At 37.9% G+C, this 18,905-nt stretch overlaps 1 protein-coding gene across 1 annotated transcript in view; it reads left to right on the top strand.

Annotated features, from left to right (window-relative positions):
- The window catches only part of su(w[a]) (suppressor of white-apricot), a 63,166-nt gene that overhangs the window by 32,068 nt on the left and 12,193 nt on the right, over positions 1 to 18,905 (top strand). The window contains exons 6-10 of the mRNA XM_071587087.1: positions 1,929 to 2,448; positions 8,302 to 8,559; positions 9,981 to 10,619; positions 12,631 to 12,769; positions 13,117 to 13,344. Coding sequence (XP_071443188.1) covers positions 1,929 to 2,448; positions 8,302 to 8,559; positions 9,981 to 10,619; positions 12,631 to 12,769; positions 13,117 to 13,344 — 1,784 coding nt within the window. The remainder of the gene's footprint in view (positions 1 to 1,928; positions 2,449 to 8,301; positions 8,560 to 9,980; positions 10,620 to 12,630; positions 12,770 to 13,116; positions 13,345 to 18,905) is intronic.

Below are 18,905 nucleotides of genomic sequence, written 5' to 3'. Positions count from 1 at the left end.
TGTTAGTATTTCATGGAAACAAAACCTTAATTCAAGTAATAAAATTTCTTCTGGAGGCTCATGTGTAGCCTTCAACAAATTCAAAATCATCTATCATGCAACTGTTTAGGCACTCCCAACCCCCAGAAGAGAGTGTTCTGTTTCTCATCGACTCTGCCTGATAGTCTGGAGCCTATAATAATCTATAAAAACAGCCATGAACAACAAAAGCTGGATTTACTGCTTTCACAGTGTATTCACATGTTCAAAAATAGATATATGCACATTTAAAGATCCTTTCTTTGTTCTGAAGTATTTCAACATATTAAAATTTTGGTGTATGCTGTGTGGCCATAAATAAAAAAGACTAATTCCATAACTTTATTAATAAAATGAGTACAATTAATGATGGTTTTCATCATCAAAATAGGACCCATTTGAATCCACATAAGCCAACATGCATTCTGTCCACAGCACGAAACACTCTAGCGGGTCATTTTCCATCAAAATGCACAGAAGCTGCGTCTCTCTTGCCTCTACCCCTTCCTCCATTTCAAACGAGCCCTTTTTATTGCTGGATTTCTTTTTGGTGATAGGAAAAAATGATTGTGGCAAATCATGATAATTTGGATGATGTTAGAGGGCAGTGATATCATACTGGTCAAAACTTGCTTGACTAATAAATGATTGTGGGGCAGCACATACATCATCCTGGTGCAATTTCCACCCCTCCACACTTCATGGCACTTCCTTCCCACTCATTCACATCATTTTTCCATTAGTTTTCATTACATTGTCTGATAACTGCTTGACTACTGGGCACACAGTCCATCATAATGATGCTCTGAACATTAAAGAAATGATTGCTTGAAGCTTCAAATGACTTGTGGGCACCTCATTCACTCTTGGGGAAGATGAAAATTTCCAAAGAAATCATGAACTACTCGAGCAATCATCACCAAAAACTTAGCTGTGTTTAACTTTTAGGATCTCACACTGTCTGAACGATCATTTAAGCATATCTGCACAAAAAAGCTCTTCCATTGTGATTGGGTTGATGGATTTAGTTAAAATTTACTGTGACCGAAGAATACACTTCAAGCTCAAGTACAATATGTGCAATAATATGCAAAAAAAAGTCTTTTAGTAATGCAAGTAGTCTCATTATTTTGTACTATTATATGCATTAATGGTTTTTGGTGAGAAAAAATCCCAATCATGAAGTTCACCAGAAAAAATTCTTTCGGAATTTACTTGGATAAAACTATGCATAATTAAGGTTGAATCAAGCTTCAATTGATTCAACTGTGTGCCGTCCATAAACCTTTCTAACGAATGGATATGTAAGTGTGACTGATATTATGAAAAAATTCTATTGCCTAAGGTTTTCACATGCCTGCCTGCTACCCTTGATAATTTATCTTAATTGTGGAACAATATTGCAAGCATTGTATTACAAGTTCCTCTGATTGTTTAATTGTATTGAGTTGATAATATCCATTTTTCATTTGCTATTTTTAAGTCTAAATGGAAAAATTTTTGGAGCTACTTCTGAAAGTCGTTAAGTATTTATCTTTCCATTCGTGCCACAATATTTACACAGTGGCCCAAATGCATGCACTGTTGAAAAAGCGTAAGTGTGCCAACCAAGAGCCGTAGGGCTGCTGTCGTGTAGCAGAGCATAGAAAAGGTAATACTTCTGTCAATCAATTGAAGGAAGAGAGTTTTTAATTTTTTTGATTGAATTATTATGTTTATCTCTTTGAGTTTGGTTTTCTCTGTATTACTATGATAAAGTATTGTCATATTTAAATAAAATGTGGTGCTAATACTTACATTGGTTATCATTGAACCATTTCTCAGTTGGAGTTTCATGAAATACTACCAAGAATCGGTATTCCCTCTAATGTTTGTCAAAGTTTCATTGCATTACATTTTTCTCCCCCCAGGCACCCTCCATTCCTAGCATTAACTACAAGCCATCAGCTGATTGTGCATATTCCATGCTTGTGAATAAAATACGAGACAAACAAGCGGCATTTGTGAACACAGAAGAGAGTTCAGCTGCAGCAGCTATAGCTAAAGCTCCGCTGACATCAACGACTGCCGTGCAGTCAGACCAGGAGTCAGTGGAGGAAGAAGATGTTGAGGAAGAGCCTGAAGCGGTTGGCTATGGCACTTACAAGAGCAGTCATGGGGAGTTGCCATTGGCCCATGCAGTGAAGGGTGATTTGGCACCTGGTTGTCCAGCGGGCGGAATGGGGAGGAAGAGAAGGAAGAGGCGGGGAGCTCGGAGGAAGAGGAGGAGCAGTGGAGGTGGGGAGAAGGGTGACTTCAGTGGTGGGGCAAACATGGTCACGGCACCCCCCATCATTGAGCCACCCCCAGAAATGCAAATTGTCATTGATAAAATGGCAAGTTACGTTGCAAAAAATGGAAGGGACTTCGAGACCATAGTGAAAAGCAAAGGTTGGTTCCAATTTCACATCCACCTTGTTAATCCATTCAAAAAATGTCCATCATTTTCTTGGAAAAATAATGTGAATATATATATTTTTAAGCATTTCAGTCATACACAGGGAATTCAGAATACATAATATGTCACCTTTTCATTGGGTTTGAGCTGGAAATACTGATATGGTATTGAAGTATATTGGTTTTTTAAATGTAAATTTAGCCATAAAGCCAACTTTCCATGTCCCAATAGTAATCACCCTAGCCTGTAGAAGTCTGCAGAGGCTCTCTGATTAGATTGATAATGGGATGGACCTCGGTATATTTTCGACCAAACTATGAAACTGCTGTTCTGGGGGGTACATGCTATTTCCAGGGTCTAGTCAAAGGCAGAAGGGCTCATGTTTGAGGAGAATGGCATGCGTGCCACAGTTTTCCATTGCCACATTGATTTAAATCCATTGGCATTATTCCTCCCTTGAGAGCATATCTTAGGCAGTGTTGTGCATAATTGTATGGTGAAGACGATCCATCAAAAGCATCTGTGCCATCAATTCTTGAGTACCATTCATTGGATAAACTGTAGGCATTTCGTGTTGTGTTTTCATGTTCTCAATTGGATGAGCTGAGTTGCGTGCCATTGCTCAAATTGTGGAGAGATAATCTAATTATGTTATCATTCCATAAGTTGAGCACGGTGATGTCATCAAATTATTAGTAGCCATCTGCTTAGTCAATACTGTTTAAGTTCATCTGGTGAATTAGATAGAATAATTTAAATTATGTTTATCAAATTGTAGTTAATGGGAACTTCTCTAATTAAATGAAAAATGATAAAAATGCTATTTTTCATCATACATCATGTAACCCTCAGAAACAGTAATTTTTTCCGATGCTTGGATATAAGCTGATTGGGATTTTTTTTGTTCAAATCCAATTATAACAAACACTGCTGTATTTTAGGGCAAATACATTACTGATAATATCACATTTACTACTTCATTAGATATCTGTTCCATAAGTAGCCCAAAAAAAAGCATACAGAAGTAACTTTGTAAGTTGTATGATAATTAAAAAAATATGTTCTTTGGAGGAACGTGACAGAAAGGTAGAAAGGAAAGAAAGATGAAGCAGTCAAGGAAAATTGTATAAAAAAATAGTTCACTTAGAAAGATACAGTATACCTGTATGGTTTCTATATTATGGGTATTTTATGCTACAATTATTCATGTATCCTTCTAGCATCATTCCCATGAATAATGAATGAGTTGACTATGTATCCATTTTTTATTTTACAATTTGAGGAAAAGGTTTAATGTAGGTACCTAAAATTTAGTGACCTTCTTTATGGTCATAACTTTGATGCTTTTGGGATTTCACCTAAAATTGTTAATTGGCTTGAATGCCATGTTGCAATGACATGATTTCTTTAGGAATGAGTCGACATTCAGTATGACACATGCCGTTGAAGCATTCTAATGATCCAAAAATTAACTGCTGAGAATTCAGTCTTTTCAAATTACATGTTAGTGTGGCTTTCTGGAATATATGCCTCATGTTTACGCTTTCGATTCTTTTGGTGACAGGATTAAAATCCTTGCATTTAAATGCTCCTGGCAAGATATGAGTTAGCACATCAAGCTTGAGAGATGCAGGCCAATGTAGTTTTTCTCTTCCCCTTGGCTCCACATTTCAAGAGGGAATCAATTGCGAATCCAATAAAATATTGCTGGTGCATATGATATTGGAGTAAGGTGTATTGCCTCCAAGGTAGTCTGAACAGGGCTTTAAAACAGCCTTCAGAGCATAAGCTGAGCACATGAATATGACCACAACTTACTTCTCCCTTGACGACCAATCCACTCAGTTAGCAGAGAAGGTAGATGTGGAAAAGAATGCTTGCCCTTGGATTTCAGTTTTTGTGATAGACTTGGGTCGGGCTGTGATTTCTCTTCTACTCCCATGTGGTCCTGCTTGCCATTGGCTGGCCAATGGCATGATACACCAAAAGTATTTAGCAAACAGCTGTCAACAATTAACTGAACATTCAAAATGGCCGAACTTTTTGGCATGAGTGAGAGACATAAGCACCAACATATTGCCACAAAAAAATCAAAAATCAAATGTACGTAACCCTTGAAAATTCAAAATTCGCGATACTTTTTTAACAGACCTCGTACAGAAGGCTGATGCATCTTCGTTGATTCATGTTGTGTATGCTAACCTGGAAAGTAAATGTGGTTAATGTTGGTGAAAAATAAGATTTTTCACGTTACAAAGGATAGTTCTCAGCCTTGGATTTTGAGATGTGTTTGAGACACTACGCCAATTCACATCTTGGGTGTATTTTCTTGCTTACAGTCGCTATCTGGCCGAAGGAACTATTGAGATGGCATAAAATTGAGACCCTGGTTAATACTTTGTGTAAAAATTGAACAAATTTTTTTCTCTAAATATTTTAACTCTTGTATTTTGTAAATATAAAGCAAAAGAAGCATGGTGGGAGATGCAGTGCAAGGTATGGAATGTTTGCAGAGGAAGGGTGAAATTGGTGCACTATACAGTAAGGTTAAATCACTATCAGGAAGTAAGAAGGGAAGATCTATGCAAACAGGTACAGATAAGTCGGGTAAGATAATAGTTGACACAGGCAAGATCCAAGAGAGATGGAAGGAATATATAGAAGAACTGTATGGTAAAGAATTTAGGCCAACAAAGTTAAATATAGAAAAGGAACATGACGTACAGAAAGATAGCTTAGGTCCAGGCATATTCGACGATGAGATAGAAAGGGCATAAAGGGAGATGAAATCAAAGAAGGCCGTGGGGGTGAACAACGATCCTGCAGAACTACTAAAAGGTATTGGAAGAGTCTATATGGATTGATTCGTTGCATCTATTAGGGGGGAATCTGGTCGGAAGACTTAATTGGTTCAGTGTTAGTTGCTATTAGTTGTTCTCAGGATCATCAACAAAAGGATAGAGTGTAGGGCAACTGATTACTTAGGGGATGATCAGTTTCGGTTTAGGAAGGGGAGAGGTACGCATGATGCCATTGCAGTAATGAGATCACTAATCGAGAGGAATTTAGAATACAAACAGTAGGTATTTGCCTGTTTCATAGATTTTGAAAAAGTGTTTGATAGAGTGAATTGAGAAAAACGAATTAGTATATTGCAGAAAATAGGAATAGATTGGAGGGAAAGGAGGCTAATCCGCAACCTGTACATGTCTCAGACTGCTCAGGTGCGGGTGGGGAACGGGGAGTCTGGATGGGCAGTGTTAGAAAGAGGTGTACATCTACATCTACTTAATACCCCGCAAGCCGCTGCAAGGGAGTGTGGTGGGGGGTGTTAGGACACCACCCGTAATTTGGAAAAGAAAAAGAAAAAAAAATGCATGCAATAACCACAAAATCATATATCCACAAAAAACCATGGCATACATTCATGCATGAACACTTACACCCCACACACATGCAAACACTCAAACTACATCTTACATACACATGCACCTGAAAGTATACCTACAGCTTTGCAGTGTTTAACTTTGCTCCGACTTGTAAATTCAATGTTTTCAATGTTTCTAAAGTGACTTCGGTTTCTTACTATTATGATTTCTGATTGTTCGGGGAAAGAATGAGTATTTGTATCTTTCTGTACTGGAATCTATCTCCCTTATTTTATCTTTGTGGTCTGATCTACCAAAGTAGTGTGGGGCCATTATAATTCCTTCAGTGTCATAGTTAAACTCGTTTGTTCTGAACCTTTCTAAAAGTCTAAGCCTAGCTTGTTCTCTCCGCACTTCAAGTGGTTCCCAGCCTAAATCCCCTAAGAGATCTGTCACACTTATGTTCTTATCATAACAATTTTTAACAAATCTAGCGGATTTTCTCTGGACTTAATCTAATTTTTTTTGCCAAATTTTCTCCCACGGATCCCAAATACTTGCGGCATATTCCAAATGAGGTGTAAGGCAGGGTTGCCCATTATCACTGTTGCTTTTCAACCTGTATGCAGAGGAAATGATCAAAGAGGCATGGGAAGAAACAGAGGTAGGAATGAAAGTAGGCGGGAATCCATAAAATCAGTTAGGTTCGCGAATGACCAAGCTTTAGTTTGTCAGGCAGCCAAGGGGTTGCAAGCATTGCTGAGTGAATTGGAAATTCAGTGCGACAGGTATGGGTTGAGAATCAATAGTAATAAAACAAAGGTTATGCGATTTCCAGAAGACGAAAGCTAAGCTAAACATTAAAATAAGAGGGCAAAAACCTGAGCTGATAGAACAGTTTACGTATCTCGGAAGTGTTTTGGACCAACACGGTCAAAGTAGTTGGGATGTAAGGAGAAGAATTGCGCTAGGCAAAGAGGCTTTCACAAGGAGGAGGGAGTTGATGACATGTACCTTGAGTATGGATATTAAGAAAAGACTCATAAAAATTTTGATATGGAGCATAGCTATGTACGGTGCGAAAACGTGGTCATTGAAGCAGGAGGATGGACATAGATTGGGGGCTTTTGAAATGTGGGTGTGGGGAAGAATGGAGAAGGTGAAATGGACAGAGAAGAAAACAAATGAGGAAGTACGTGGTATGGTGGGTGAAGAGAGGGGTTAGCTGGTAGAAATCTTATGGAGGCAGGAAAAGTGGATGAAGGAGGTATTAATCGGTAGTGGGATGTTGAAGACTGTAATTGAGGGGAGAATGGTAGACAAACGAAGAAAGGGCAGGAACAGGATGGGGATGTTGGAAGGGAGGATGGAAGTACTCGGAGATGAAGAGGGACTTGATGTAGAGTAGGTGCAGGATTGTGTTTTATTAGGAGTCACTGAGGATTTATTTGATAGTTGTGTTTATCCAAACAACTACCTTAAATGGTAGATTACTTAATGATAATAATTTTGTAAATTCTTTTTATTTTCTTTGGTGCCTTACATTTGTCATTTTTATTACTAACAGAAAATGTTTCATTTTGTTACTCGACAGTAAATGTCAAGAAGGGATATTCTTGGGTATTACCGTATTTTCCCATCGATAACGCGCACGTTCTCTATACGAAAATGTACAGATGATCGAAAAAATGATAATGCACATTATGTAATAAAAATTGAAAAAATCCAAACATAGATGTATTTTTACGCACACACATCCGATATGGACGTATTTTTACCCACGCTATGTTTAATTTTTACGAGCATATATATATTTGTGTAAATACAGATGCGCGGCATCTATACATGTCCAAGATAACTATGAAGCCCTGGGCGAGCAGTATCTATTCAAATTCATGATGACTTCAAAGTTTTTGGTGCTCATTATACATTAGGTGCACGTTATCAATGGGAAAATACGGTAAATGATCTTCAGGTATCATAATTTTAAATGTTTGATATATTATTAATTCAACTGAAATGATACTGTCCACAACACCATTAAATTGTTTGATGAGGAGGATAATTTATTAACAGTGAATATTGATGTTAATATTATTGTTCATGGAATTGATGTCCCTCTAATAGATGGTCTACTTTCATCAACTTGTGATTACCTAGGAATTTTTTATCAGGATGGTACTCATTTATGCTTCAAGCATGCAGCAAATATTATGACTTGCCCTGTAACACGATTAGATTACCAATGTATCCTTTATGAGACGTGCACAGTTAATATCATTAACGTTACACCAATATTTTCTCAAATGTGAATGTGTTTGTGTATGTAGAGTGCCACGGAAAACTCTGGGAGTCTTTTTATCGTTGGGTGGAAGAAACCCTGTGATTCTATTTTCATAAAAAATGTGCAATTTCATAATGGGGGAATTTCTATCTTCAGCTACTCTAAGCATTATTTCAATTTGATTCCTACTACAGGGGATCCAAGGTTCTCTTTTCTGGAAGCCACTCATCGGTTCAACTCTTATTACATATTGAGACTACAGCAGTATGAACTACAGAATGCTCCTCAAATCATCGTACAAGATGGCCATCAACCATCTCCAGCGAAGAAGGCAAGGAATGGATCAACAAAATCTACAAATGAGGAACCGAAAGAAGAACCAGTAAAACCCACTGAGCAGTCAAAGGCAGCAATACTGGAAAAAGAAGCATCCAAATGTGCTACCAAATTAGGTAATATTTTTAAAATTGATGCTTGTCAAAAATGCCAGAAAAGGGTACGGATTGCATGGTTTCAGGGTCACCCGTGTGGAATCTAATTTTGAAAATATGGAACAGCTTTTTACATTTCAGGTAATTACTTGTGCCCAAGCAAATTGCTTTTTGAGGGTGAAGACAGCACAATGAAAATGATAGTATTAAACTCAATGTACAACATAAAATTTATATGAAAAGTGCCCAATGGAAAATAGTCCTTTAGGTCATGAAATTCAATGTGTATACACTTGCAAAAAATGGAGAAGAAAGGTTTCTTGAGCAAGTTTAAGTTTTATAGAAAAATTTCACAAAGTGGAAAATTTTTGTCCTGTTTATTTGATCTCTCTTTAAAGATGCTGCTGGACTTAATATCCGTTACTTGATAAATTTAGTTCTATACAAGGTTTGTATAAAAAGTATCAGAAAATTGAAAAAAAAAAGTAATTTACTTCAGATATTGCTAAAATGCCTCGAAACTCTTCAAAGTACCCCCTTAAGCATCAACATGCTTATTCCAGATTTTCCAGAGCCAGCCGCTTTTCCTGATTTTCAGTGGTAATGGTGTGCACTGTCATGTTGTCAATGCCATTATGATCTGCAATTATTCATACACTTGACGGAACCGTTGGTCTGAATTTGGCTTTTCATGCACACATTGTCATCTGTTGTTGACATGCATGCTCTTATCCTTGGCAAATCATGCCTCAACATCTCCGTTTCTGATTTCTCCAGTCCTTGATATACCATACTGCTGTTCAATCGTTTGTTGCATTTCGGGCTAGCACCGAGTCACGGGACAGAGGAGTCCACTCGAAACACTATCCAGCCTGAACAAATGCTAGCAGGCGATTGATGCTGAGTACGTGTTGAAGGTGAGACCCCCCCAACCACCATTACCACCCAGCCTGCACAGTGTGAGTGCACTGCGATGTCATGCCAGGGAAAAATTGATTCTTGTACTTTTTCTACAAACCTTGGAAGCGTACCTGAAAAACTTGTAAATTCCATTCATGCTAATATGAATATTATTATTATTGGGTAATCTACCATGCAGGATAGGTTTTGTATAGGCACCAACTAAGTACAGTTCTTAAGCTCCCCTAATTAAGTGCTAACTGACAACTGACACTACAATAGACCCTTCTTCAACCTACTTCCTTCCTCCCTTCATTCCCTACAGTATACCTTCCTCTCATCTTTCCCCAACTGGTTTGCCTAACTTTCTCCCCTCTATTGGGTGGTACATCTCTAAAATTCAGAGGAGTCCTCTGTTGAAGGGACTTAGTAGCTGAGGAAGGAAGAATAGACTTTATCATTTGTGCATATTTCATACTTGAAAGGGAAATGATGGAGCTTTTTGAAAATCTTAAGAAAATTCAACTATCTTTTCATTTCAGCTCCGGTGTGCTTCTCTATTAAGAAGCCAAAGGAGGTGGAGATTTTACCATTGGAGAAGAGGAGTGCCCTCCTTTTGGAAGAGTCGTCGGAGGAAGGGGAGGGGGAAGAAGATGGAGAAGGTAGAGGCGATCAAGTTGGTGACGAGGCCGAGAGTAAAGCATGGGCAAAGCAAATGTTTGTGGAAAAGGCAGATCAGTGCCCGTCGGAGGCTGTTGATGGAAGTGTTAATGTGGACACTTGTCAAGATGTTGCCGTTGCAGCCGAGGTGAATAAAGAGACGGCCGTGACTGAAAAGTCGGAGAGAGATCTAGTTGAGAGTCCTGGGAAAAATGAAGTGGCAAAAAATGAGCCTCCAAAATTGGAGAATGAGCCTGCATCTGCTCACGCGACCACGCAAAGTGTTGTGTCTCGCGATACTCATTTGACACCGCCCGGCATTGATGATGTCGAGAAGGATCCACTCATGGACTTTGGAGATTCAAACTCACCCGGAGGGCTGTCACCAGCATCTGCTGCAAGTAGAGAGCGTCAGTTACAGCAGGAGAGGAAAAGGAAGGCCGCCATTTTCCTTAGGATGATCAAGAAGGAACATCCCCCAGAATCAACAACAAAGACCCTTCAGTCTACCTGTATTTCAGGTATTTTTCACAATCTAGTTGTACATACTGTGTGTGTGTGTGTGTGTGCACGTCTGGTTGTTAAGATTCTGGTAGTGCGTCTGATAGTAGTTTAGATTCATGGCCAACTTCACTGGTCTCGAGCTGCTGTGGTCAGCAATTTCATATCAATGTTCTCACACTCAGGTGTCAAGTCCACTTTTAAGCAATAGTGATTGAAGAGCATGCTCACTTCTACTTTGCAAAACTTAAGCAATAGATAGTGGTAAAAAATTTTCTGGTATAGGTTGCAATTGCATTCCAAATGAGGTTCATTTTCTGCCTGGATGTTGTGGAAGGAGTCCATGTTAAAGTATTAAAATGTTGTACATTTCCTCTTAATATGAAGCTTCAACAACGTGTGAATTTTGATTGACTGAGCCTCATTTGGTATAGATCAGAAAAAACGAGGGTGCATGCAGTAAAAATTATGGCCTAGGAAAGGGGAATGGAAAGGGAGGAGCAGATTCAGGAATGGGGGAGCAGAGAGAATTGGGGTTGGATGGAAGAAACTCATACTTGATGGTGTTCACCCAACGGAGAGGGTTGGGATTAGGAAAGGTTGGACATAGAGGGAAAGGGAAGTGGGCTGTTTATTGGGTAATGGAAAAATGAGAAAAGGCGAAAGAAGCAGGCATTTGGGCAGTATAAAGCATGTTTCATGTTTATCCACTTGTACCCTGAGGTCTTTTGTGGGGTCTTTAGCAGGCATTCTTATTCATCAGTTACAATCATGGGAATATGTAGTTACCCAGTGGTAGAATCAAGAGGATGTCACTCATCTGTGGAATAGATTTCTCATCAACAGCCTTGTGTACCAATTATGTTGAAAGGGTTTTGACAAGGGAAAATCACAAGTTTTGGAAATTGTTATTTTATTGAGTTTTTAGGGTGGTGCTTATCAGCAGGAATGACAGCATCATTATAGCAGGGGTTCCTGTGCACACTATAATCATATTAGCCATAGCTGTTGCCCCGCTTGATTGCCCCAGTCTGAAAAATTTAGATAGCATTTGTGGTTTATTCTTTCTTAAACAAATTTTGCATAGGTGGGAATCTTAAACAGTAAGGAAACAATCCAGTCTCAGTCTCCCTTTCCCACTGCTAAGAATATTATCTCTTGCCCTAAGCTAATAGAATTAAGCTGGAATTACCTAGAATTATTCTACTATCATATTGATCTTTAAATTATCAATAAACACCTGTTGGTGAAAAGTCTATTTTTAAAATGTTAAAAAAATCAGTTAATATTCCTAATATTAGATCTGTTAGAAAAAATAACAATTTTAAGAATTCAAAAGAATAAGCAATGAATGCTGGAAACAATCTCTAACCCTTGACTTTGCAATAACAAGATCCAATGCTTGGAAACCATGTGCAAATGTTCTCCTATTGGTATTTGTGCATTCAGAAGGAGCTTATGTTCACTCAAATGTATAATTTGCTAATAGAACTAAGGAAAGTGAATACTTGAGGTGGTGTGTAGGCATAATTGTTCAAAAATACAATTTCTTTTTAACATGTGATATCAAGATGGCACGTTAAAATTATGAAAATTACACTTGTTTATTAATAGATAACTAATGTAGCCAATTGATCTATGTATTTCAACTTGTGTTTGTATTATATTTTGCAAAAAATATAAACATTTTGCATTGGTAATGTAGTGTCAAGCCATCGAGTCTGTTGTTCATTTGTATGACCTTATGATGATCATTAAAATGTAATGACTGTGTGTGTGAATTCTTCTTTCAAGTTAAATTAAGAATCAGGAAGTTCAGCTTCAGTGTCTTGCTTAAGTTTGTGATTACAATTTATAAATTACTAGAAATCAACTATTCACATACTTATTTATGCATTTTTGGGTGTGTTGTACTCATCCTATATCATTTGAATTTTAAATCATTACTAGCTCACTTGTAACTTGTTGACTAGATGTCTTGGCCTATTTCATTTGGTTTTATGCGTGTACATTGTGTGATATTCTATCTAGATTCTGCTTCCAAAACAAATCCTGCCATTGAGACAATTGTGGTGGATGATGACGATGAGGACAGTTATGCATCCATTCCATCACCGCCCATCATTTCTCTTCAGAAAGGGAGCGTACCGTGCCCACCCCTCATTCGAAAGTAAGTGTGAATGATGTAATATGCTAAGTCCAGGATATTGTGATGGATGATGATGATGATTATCAAGTAGTTTTAATTTCTAAGAATTGCCCTCAAATTTCACTGGGAGAGCTCAAATATTTCCTCAGTTCTTTGTGTTGTCTCCCCTTGCATGTTTGTAAAATAAGAGGATTGCTGTGTCCACTTTCAAACTATTGTTTATTACTTAGTTTTACTTATAAAATTTTATTTTATCTGTTGAAATTTCTTCATGAAATAGTGGCATGCTAATACTAAATTAGACTTTTTTCTATTTTCATATTTCTGGCTATTTGTCAGTTAGTTTGTATTAATATTCTACTCTTCAGGGACGAGTGGAACTTCCCTGTTCCAGTATCTAGTGGGCATAATGGTGTTTCATCCCATGGAAATCGTGAAAAATCGTACAGGAAAGTTCACACATCAGAAAATGACGGTCATGAAGATCCAGCCGTTGCTCACCGTAGACATCACCATCATCATCGAACACACAAACATAAGCATAAGCATCGGAAAGAAAGTGCATCGCCCCTTTCTCCGCCAACAGTTCACAAAAGGTCAGTATTGCTAATTTGCTGATGTATTGTTCTATATTAAAATCTGCAAAAATTCTTGTGGAAACCATGTATGTACTTATCTATGATTTAAATGTTTAATACTAACCATGATTATAGTATTTTTACTGTAGTTTGGTATGGGTGACCTACGTAACTATTTAATAAAATCTGCTCTCACATAATATTCCTCATTTGCCGATAATATCATGGTTTTTAATCTTGATACATTTTTGCAGGCCACCAAAGTTTGTGGATAGTCCCATTTCATCAGCACAATATTAATTGAAACAGTGATTCCAAATTTCTTGAAGTACTATTGTTTACTGAAATTAACAGATTTAATATCTTGACTTTTACACACTCGGGGTAAACCCTGGTTAATCTAAAATCCTTGCAACTTACGATTTCGTATAATAATTTCATAAGTTAGTCATGAAGGATAGCTAATGCTCGTTAAGTGTAGTAATATCAAAGTTTGCATGGGATAAGACTACATGAATTTGTGGTTAAAATATAATGCCTTCATAATTAGTTTCTATCTTGTGGTGACAAAGCTCCTAATAAGCTCTACCGTTACATTAGATAGTGAAGAGTTCAGTGTCAGTTGAACTTCTCAGTTGAGAGTGAATACTTGAGAACTGTTCTTCCATTTTAGTTTGTCGTTGGGAGGTACCAGTTTTAGTTAGCTGGTCTTTTAGGCTTTTATGAATTTCATATCTTGGTGTGATGAAACAAGACAATCTGAACTGTCAACCAAACTTTCACTTTGATAACAAATTATTTTAGAAAGAGAACACAATAATTTCTTCTCTGATTGTTATTCTGAACTGGTCTTGAAATGAAATATCATTTGGGTGTGCAGTAATCCCTTGCGTCATTATGAATGGCTCTGGGAATTCAAAAATTTCACCAAGGAAACATTTACGATTACACTGAATAATTTCTCATTATAATAGCTGTATATGCATAATCCTCTTCACCTGAGTATTTTGTCATAAAGTCTTTATTGAAAGGCATGTGCAAAAGAAGATGAGGGGAGCATTTTAATTTATTATTTCAAAGCTTTTAAAGTTCATTATAACTGGACTTTTTAAAGTTTTTTTGTTCAACCTCTAAGCTCAGATCCCTTGTTATTATTTACATGCAGGTTAAAGGCAAAACATTTTGATAGGAAAAATATGCTCCTCCTTAATAACCCTTATTTCATTTATTTGTGCATTCATTTACATGCATCAATCACTCTAAATACATTAGAGAGCCTTAAACAGATTCAAATCCCTCTCAATTTTACTACATTTGGAAAAACTTTACGCATTACGAACTTCCATTTGGCTTTAATATCTCTCCAGATAAGAACAGGATAGAAAAAGTAAAATGTGGCTGCTTTTCTCTAATTTACCCGTATCATTTTCAAACATCTTTGGGACTGGCTCTTTGTGCTTGCTCAGAACGGTTGCCCTGCGGGGAGTTGGGGTTGCACTTCTTTGATTGATAGGGGAAACTCAACGTTGCCACGTACTTCGTTTTATGAAAATTTGGCTGAAGCTAATGCTCAATTACTGAACACAGATATGAACTAGAAAATTGATTTGATAGGTGAGGGTAGAGCTCACCTAGTGATTAAAGCCAATGGCATGTTAAATTCATACGTCAGGAAAGGTGGGCCAGCTTCTTTCCCTGTGCCACCAACGATTTTCCCGGAAGATCGGTTACATAAAATATCACACAGCTAGGGTGAAACTGAGGGTGCCCGTGAGGCATAACCCGGAGGTGGGAATCAAACCTGGACCCTTCCAGTTAGCAGCCCAATGCTCTACCCTCTAGTCTATCGCACCCCTGCTGCTCACTGGCCATTTACTTGTACCTTTAAGATTTCATGGAAATACTGCAAAGAAGCAACCCTGTGGCTCGTGGGAAGAGTCACCTATGATTACCAAGTTGATGCCACTTTTCAAAATGATAGAGGTTTACTTCCCTTAATTCACTGTGATCTTATAAATCAGCCCCAGCATTCAGGGCGCAAGGCTTTCCTGAGAAATTGTCTCGATGATTCCTAAGCGAGGCTTAAAAGCTAAAGGTGAAGCTATTCGCTTGTAAACTAAGTTAGTATAAAATGTCACCATGAGATCCTTGCAATAACCTTTTTAATTTGACACCAAACAGCACTCATATCATTTCTGTCATCAATTTGTCTTATAAATTATCCAGAGATCTTTGCAAAGCCCTGGAAGAAATGTCTTCATGGGGAGAGGGTGAAACGAATGATGATGGTGACGGTAGGAAAGAAGAAGGAATTGCAGAGATGAGGAGATGGAGGAAGTATGTCATATGGTAGAAGGATAAAATGTTGGAAAAACGCTTTGGGAAATCAGGCAATAGAAGTTTGTCAACATAGTGCAAAGACTCACAAAGTGAATGCAATGGGAACGGCTGAATTTTGAAGAATTTTTGACACCTCAAATTATTATTATTATTAAGAATTACGTTGCAATTAGGTAATTGTCGTGGTGGCAATGGTCAAGTTTGGCCAATGGTCACTCTTACAACGAACATACATGAATACACACACTAGAAATACAGATAGGAGACTAAATATTCTTACATACAATAACACTTCCCCATCACATACAAACAAACTTCCACATCACGTACAAAATGCCATCCAAATCACATACAAACAATATTTTAATAGCTACAATGACTACTACTCAGTGGCTGCTTTACATTTATACTTAACACTTCTAAAATTGGATGGAAAGGGCTCAAATAAACCTCCAGGCAGCTGGTTCCAATCAATAATAGTTCTATTTAAAAAAAAGAGTATTTTTTCTTATTTGTTTTTTGCGCCCCTATATTTATTTTGAAACAATGGTCGTTTTTTCCCTTAAAGTTAGGCTTTTCCCTTAAAGTTAGGCCTTGCCATAAATCTTCCCGTGCTTCGTCCTTTTTAACAATTTTATACATCGTGCCTAACCTACTCCTTTTTCTTCTATTTTTCTAACTCTCCCATTGCAGTATATTCAACATTTCTGTCACACTATCTGTTCTTTGTACCTTCCGAGTACATATTTTGCTGCCTTTCTTTGAACTTTTTCTATCTTTTTAATATGTCCCACCTCATATGGATCCCATACTATGGAGGAGTATTCTAGGATATTATTATTATTTGTAACCCAGTCACCAAGGCGATCGATGTAATTTTGTAGTATTATGCGGTCATTTACATGCTCTATCCGTCTGTATATAATGCAGTCGTCAGCAAAGAGTCTTATTTGGGATTGTAAATTGTTTGGTAGATCGTTTACGTAAATTAGGAAGAGTAATGGCCCTAGAACACTGCCTTGTGGAACTCCTGCTATAACGTTCGCCTCATTTGAAAATTCATCCCCTATTTTTACTTTTTGAATTCTGCCTCTAAGAAAATTTTTCATCCATTGTTTTACCCTCAAATCCAATGGTAACGACTCCAATTTTAACATTAATTTATCGTGAGACACTCAGTCAAAAGCTGCTGAAAAATCAACAATTACTGCATCAAAATCCTTTCCGTCATCTATTGCGTCGCCGATGTATTGGCTAAATCCCAAAAGCTGCGTTTCACACGAGTATCCCGTTCTAAACCCATGTTGGTGTTTGAATAGCCATCTATCTCTTGTCCACCATTCCCGAATGTAGTCAGCCTTCCTTGTTTCCATTATTTTGCAAACAATTGAGGTTATGCTTACCGGTCTATAATTGTCGGCTATTGTTTTTTTCCCTTTCTTGAAAATTGATGTAATATTTGCTTTTTCCCAATCATCGGGCGAGGCATCATTATTTATAGTTACTTTGAATAGACGACTCAGGTACAAAGCTGTTGCAATATCCCCCAGTTTTAGAATGTCAATTGATATATTGTCCGGTCCTACTGACTTATTTTTCCTCATATTCCTATTTTTCACAAAATAAGAGTCCTCCACGATAATACCGTTTGTCGAGGGCAGTGAGCTATTTGGTGCTGTTATGCTGATGAAGTTCTCTGTCGTTTCTGAGCTATTTAGGCAAGCCTTATTCTCCTTTTTGTTTTTATTACCTGAGAAACATCTGTAAAGCAGGAGTTAAAAATATTTGCTAATTCCACAGTGTCTGTTATAATGCCATTTTCCTTAGTTTTTAATTTGTTCACGCGTTCCCTGTTGTCTTTCCTCATTCTAATGTATCTATACAATTTCATTGCATTGTCCTTCGAAATTGCATTAATAAGAAATTTTTCCTCTGCCTTCTTCTTTTCCCTATTTAGGTTCTGGACCAAGGTGCAGTCATGTTGTGACATTTCTTTACTTTCATTCTTTAATCTGTGTGCCTTTCTTACCGCTCTCTTTAAGTTTTTTGTAGTACTCCAGATCCATGTTCTGTTTCAAATTTTTATGGGAACATACTTCATTTGCCCTTCAGGAATTATTGCTTTGAATGTTTCCCATATTTTCTCCACGGTCGCCCCCCTAGCTGCCCATCCAGGAAACTTGCCCCTTAATAATTCCTGAAACTCTTCCCTATCTGCCCGGGTATATTGCCAAATTTTCTTTTCATCCCCCATACCTTCTTTTGTTGATCTATACCAATCCATTTGAACACGCACTGCTGCGTGATCACATATTCCCGGAAAGACATTTATACGAATGATAGGGTTTGGAGTCTTAACTAGAAAATTGTCGAGGGTGTTTTCTTCCCTAGTGGGCTTATTTACTGCCTGGGTAAACCCTTCTTCGTTAATGAGGCGATTTACCTGGTCTTGTGCCTGCCCGCCCCCTGCTGTTTTGCCCCCCCCACCCTATTTCTGGAAGGTTTATATCCCCAGCTATGATGATGTTATCTTGGGGGTTTTCAGGACAACAGTCAACAAGGATCTCCAACGAGTGCATACCTTCGCTTGGACTTCTATATAGAGCAATTATTTTTAACCATTTGCTACTTTCTGCTTCACATATCCTTACACACACCATCTCACAGTTACTTTGTTGCCTATCTATAACGCTTATTATGCTGCTACAAACACAAATGAATACTCCTCCGCCCCTCCCACCTCGATCTCTTTGACAGGCATTGTAATTTGATGGAAAAATTTCGGCTGATGTAATGCTATCGTTAAGCCAAGATTCTGTGCCAATTATGATGTTGGGATTACACGCATCTGTTGCAGTCTCAAATTCCCTTGCTTTGTTGAGGATACTTCTAGAGTTCACCTGAAGGATATTTAACCCATCACCTTCAATTTTACCGATAATTTGATATTGTTTTTTAGCTTCCTTGAAGCAATGAGGCTTTGCAGTATTTTACAGGATCCATTATAAAAGTAATGTCTCCGGGAAAAATAGATTTTTGGATCATACTTGTTCGGATGCTTAAAATTCTTCAAAATACTCTCCTCCTGCACCATACCCTTGCAGAGACATGTCTGCCCCGCCTTGAAGGCACCCTGAAACTCCTCGACAGGAATGTCTCTCAGGAACGTCGTAAGCATGCTTTTGGATGTTCTCCATGTGGTCTCCCAATGCTTTCCTTTCAGCTCTCTTTCTTCAGTC

Source organism: Hetaerina americana, unplaced genomic scaffold (assembly GCF_022747635.1).
Source record: "Hetaerina americana unplaced genomic scaffold, ioHetAmer1.1.p SCAF_29, whole genome shotgun sequence".
In the NCBI taxonomy this organism is placed as follows: domain Eukaryota; kingdom Metazoa; phylum Arthropoda; class Insecta; order Odonata; family Calopterygidae; genus Hetaerina; species Hetaerina americana.
This window is presented reverse-complemented; position numbering and strand designations above follow the sequence as displayed.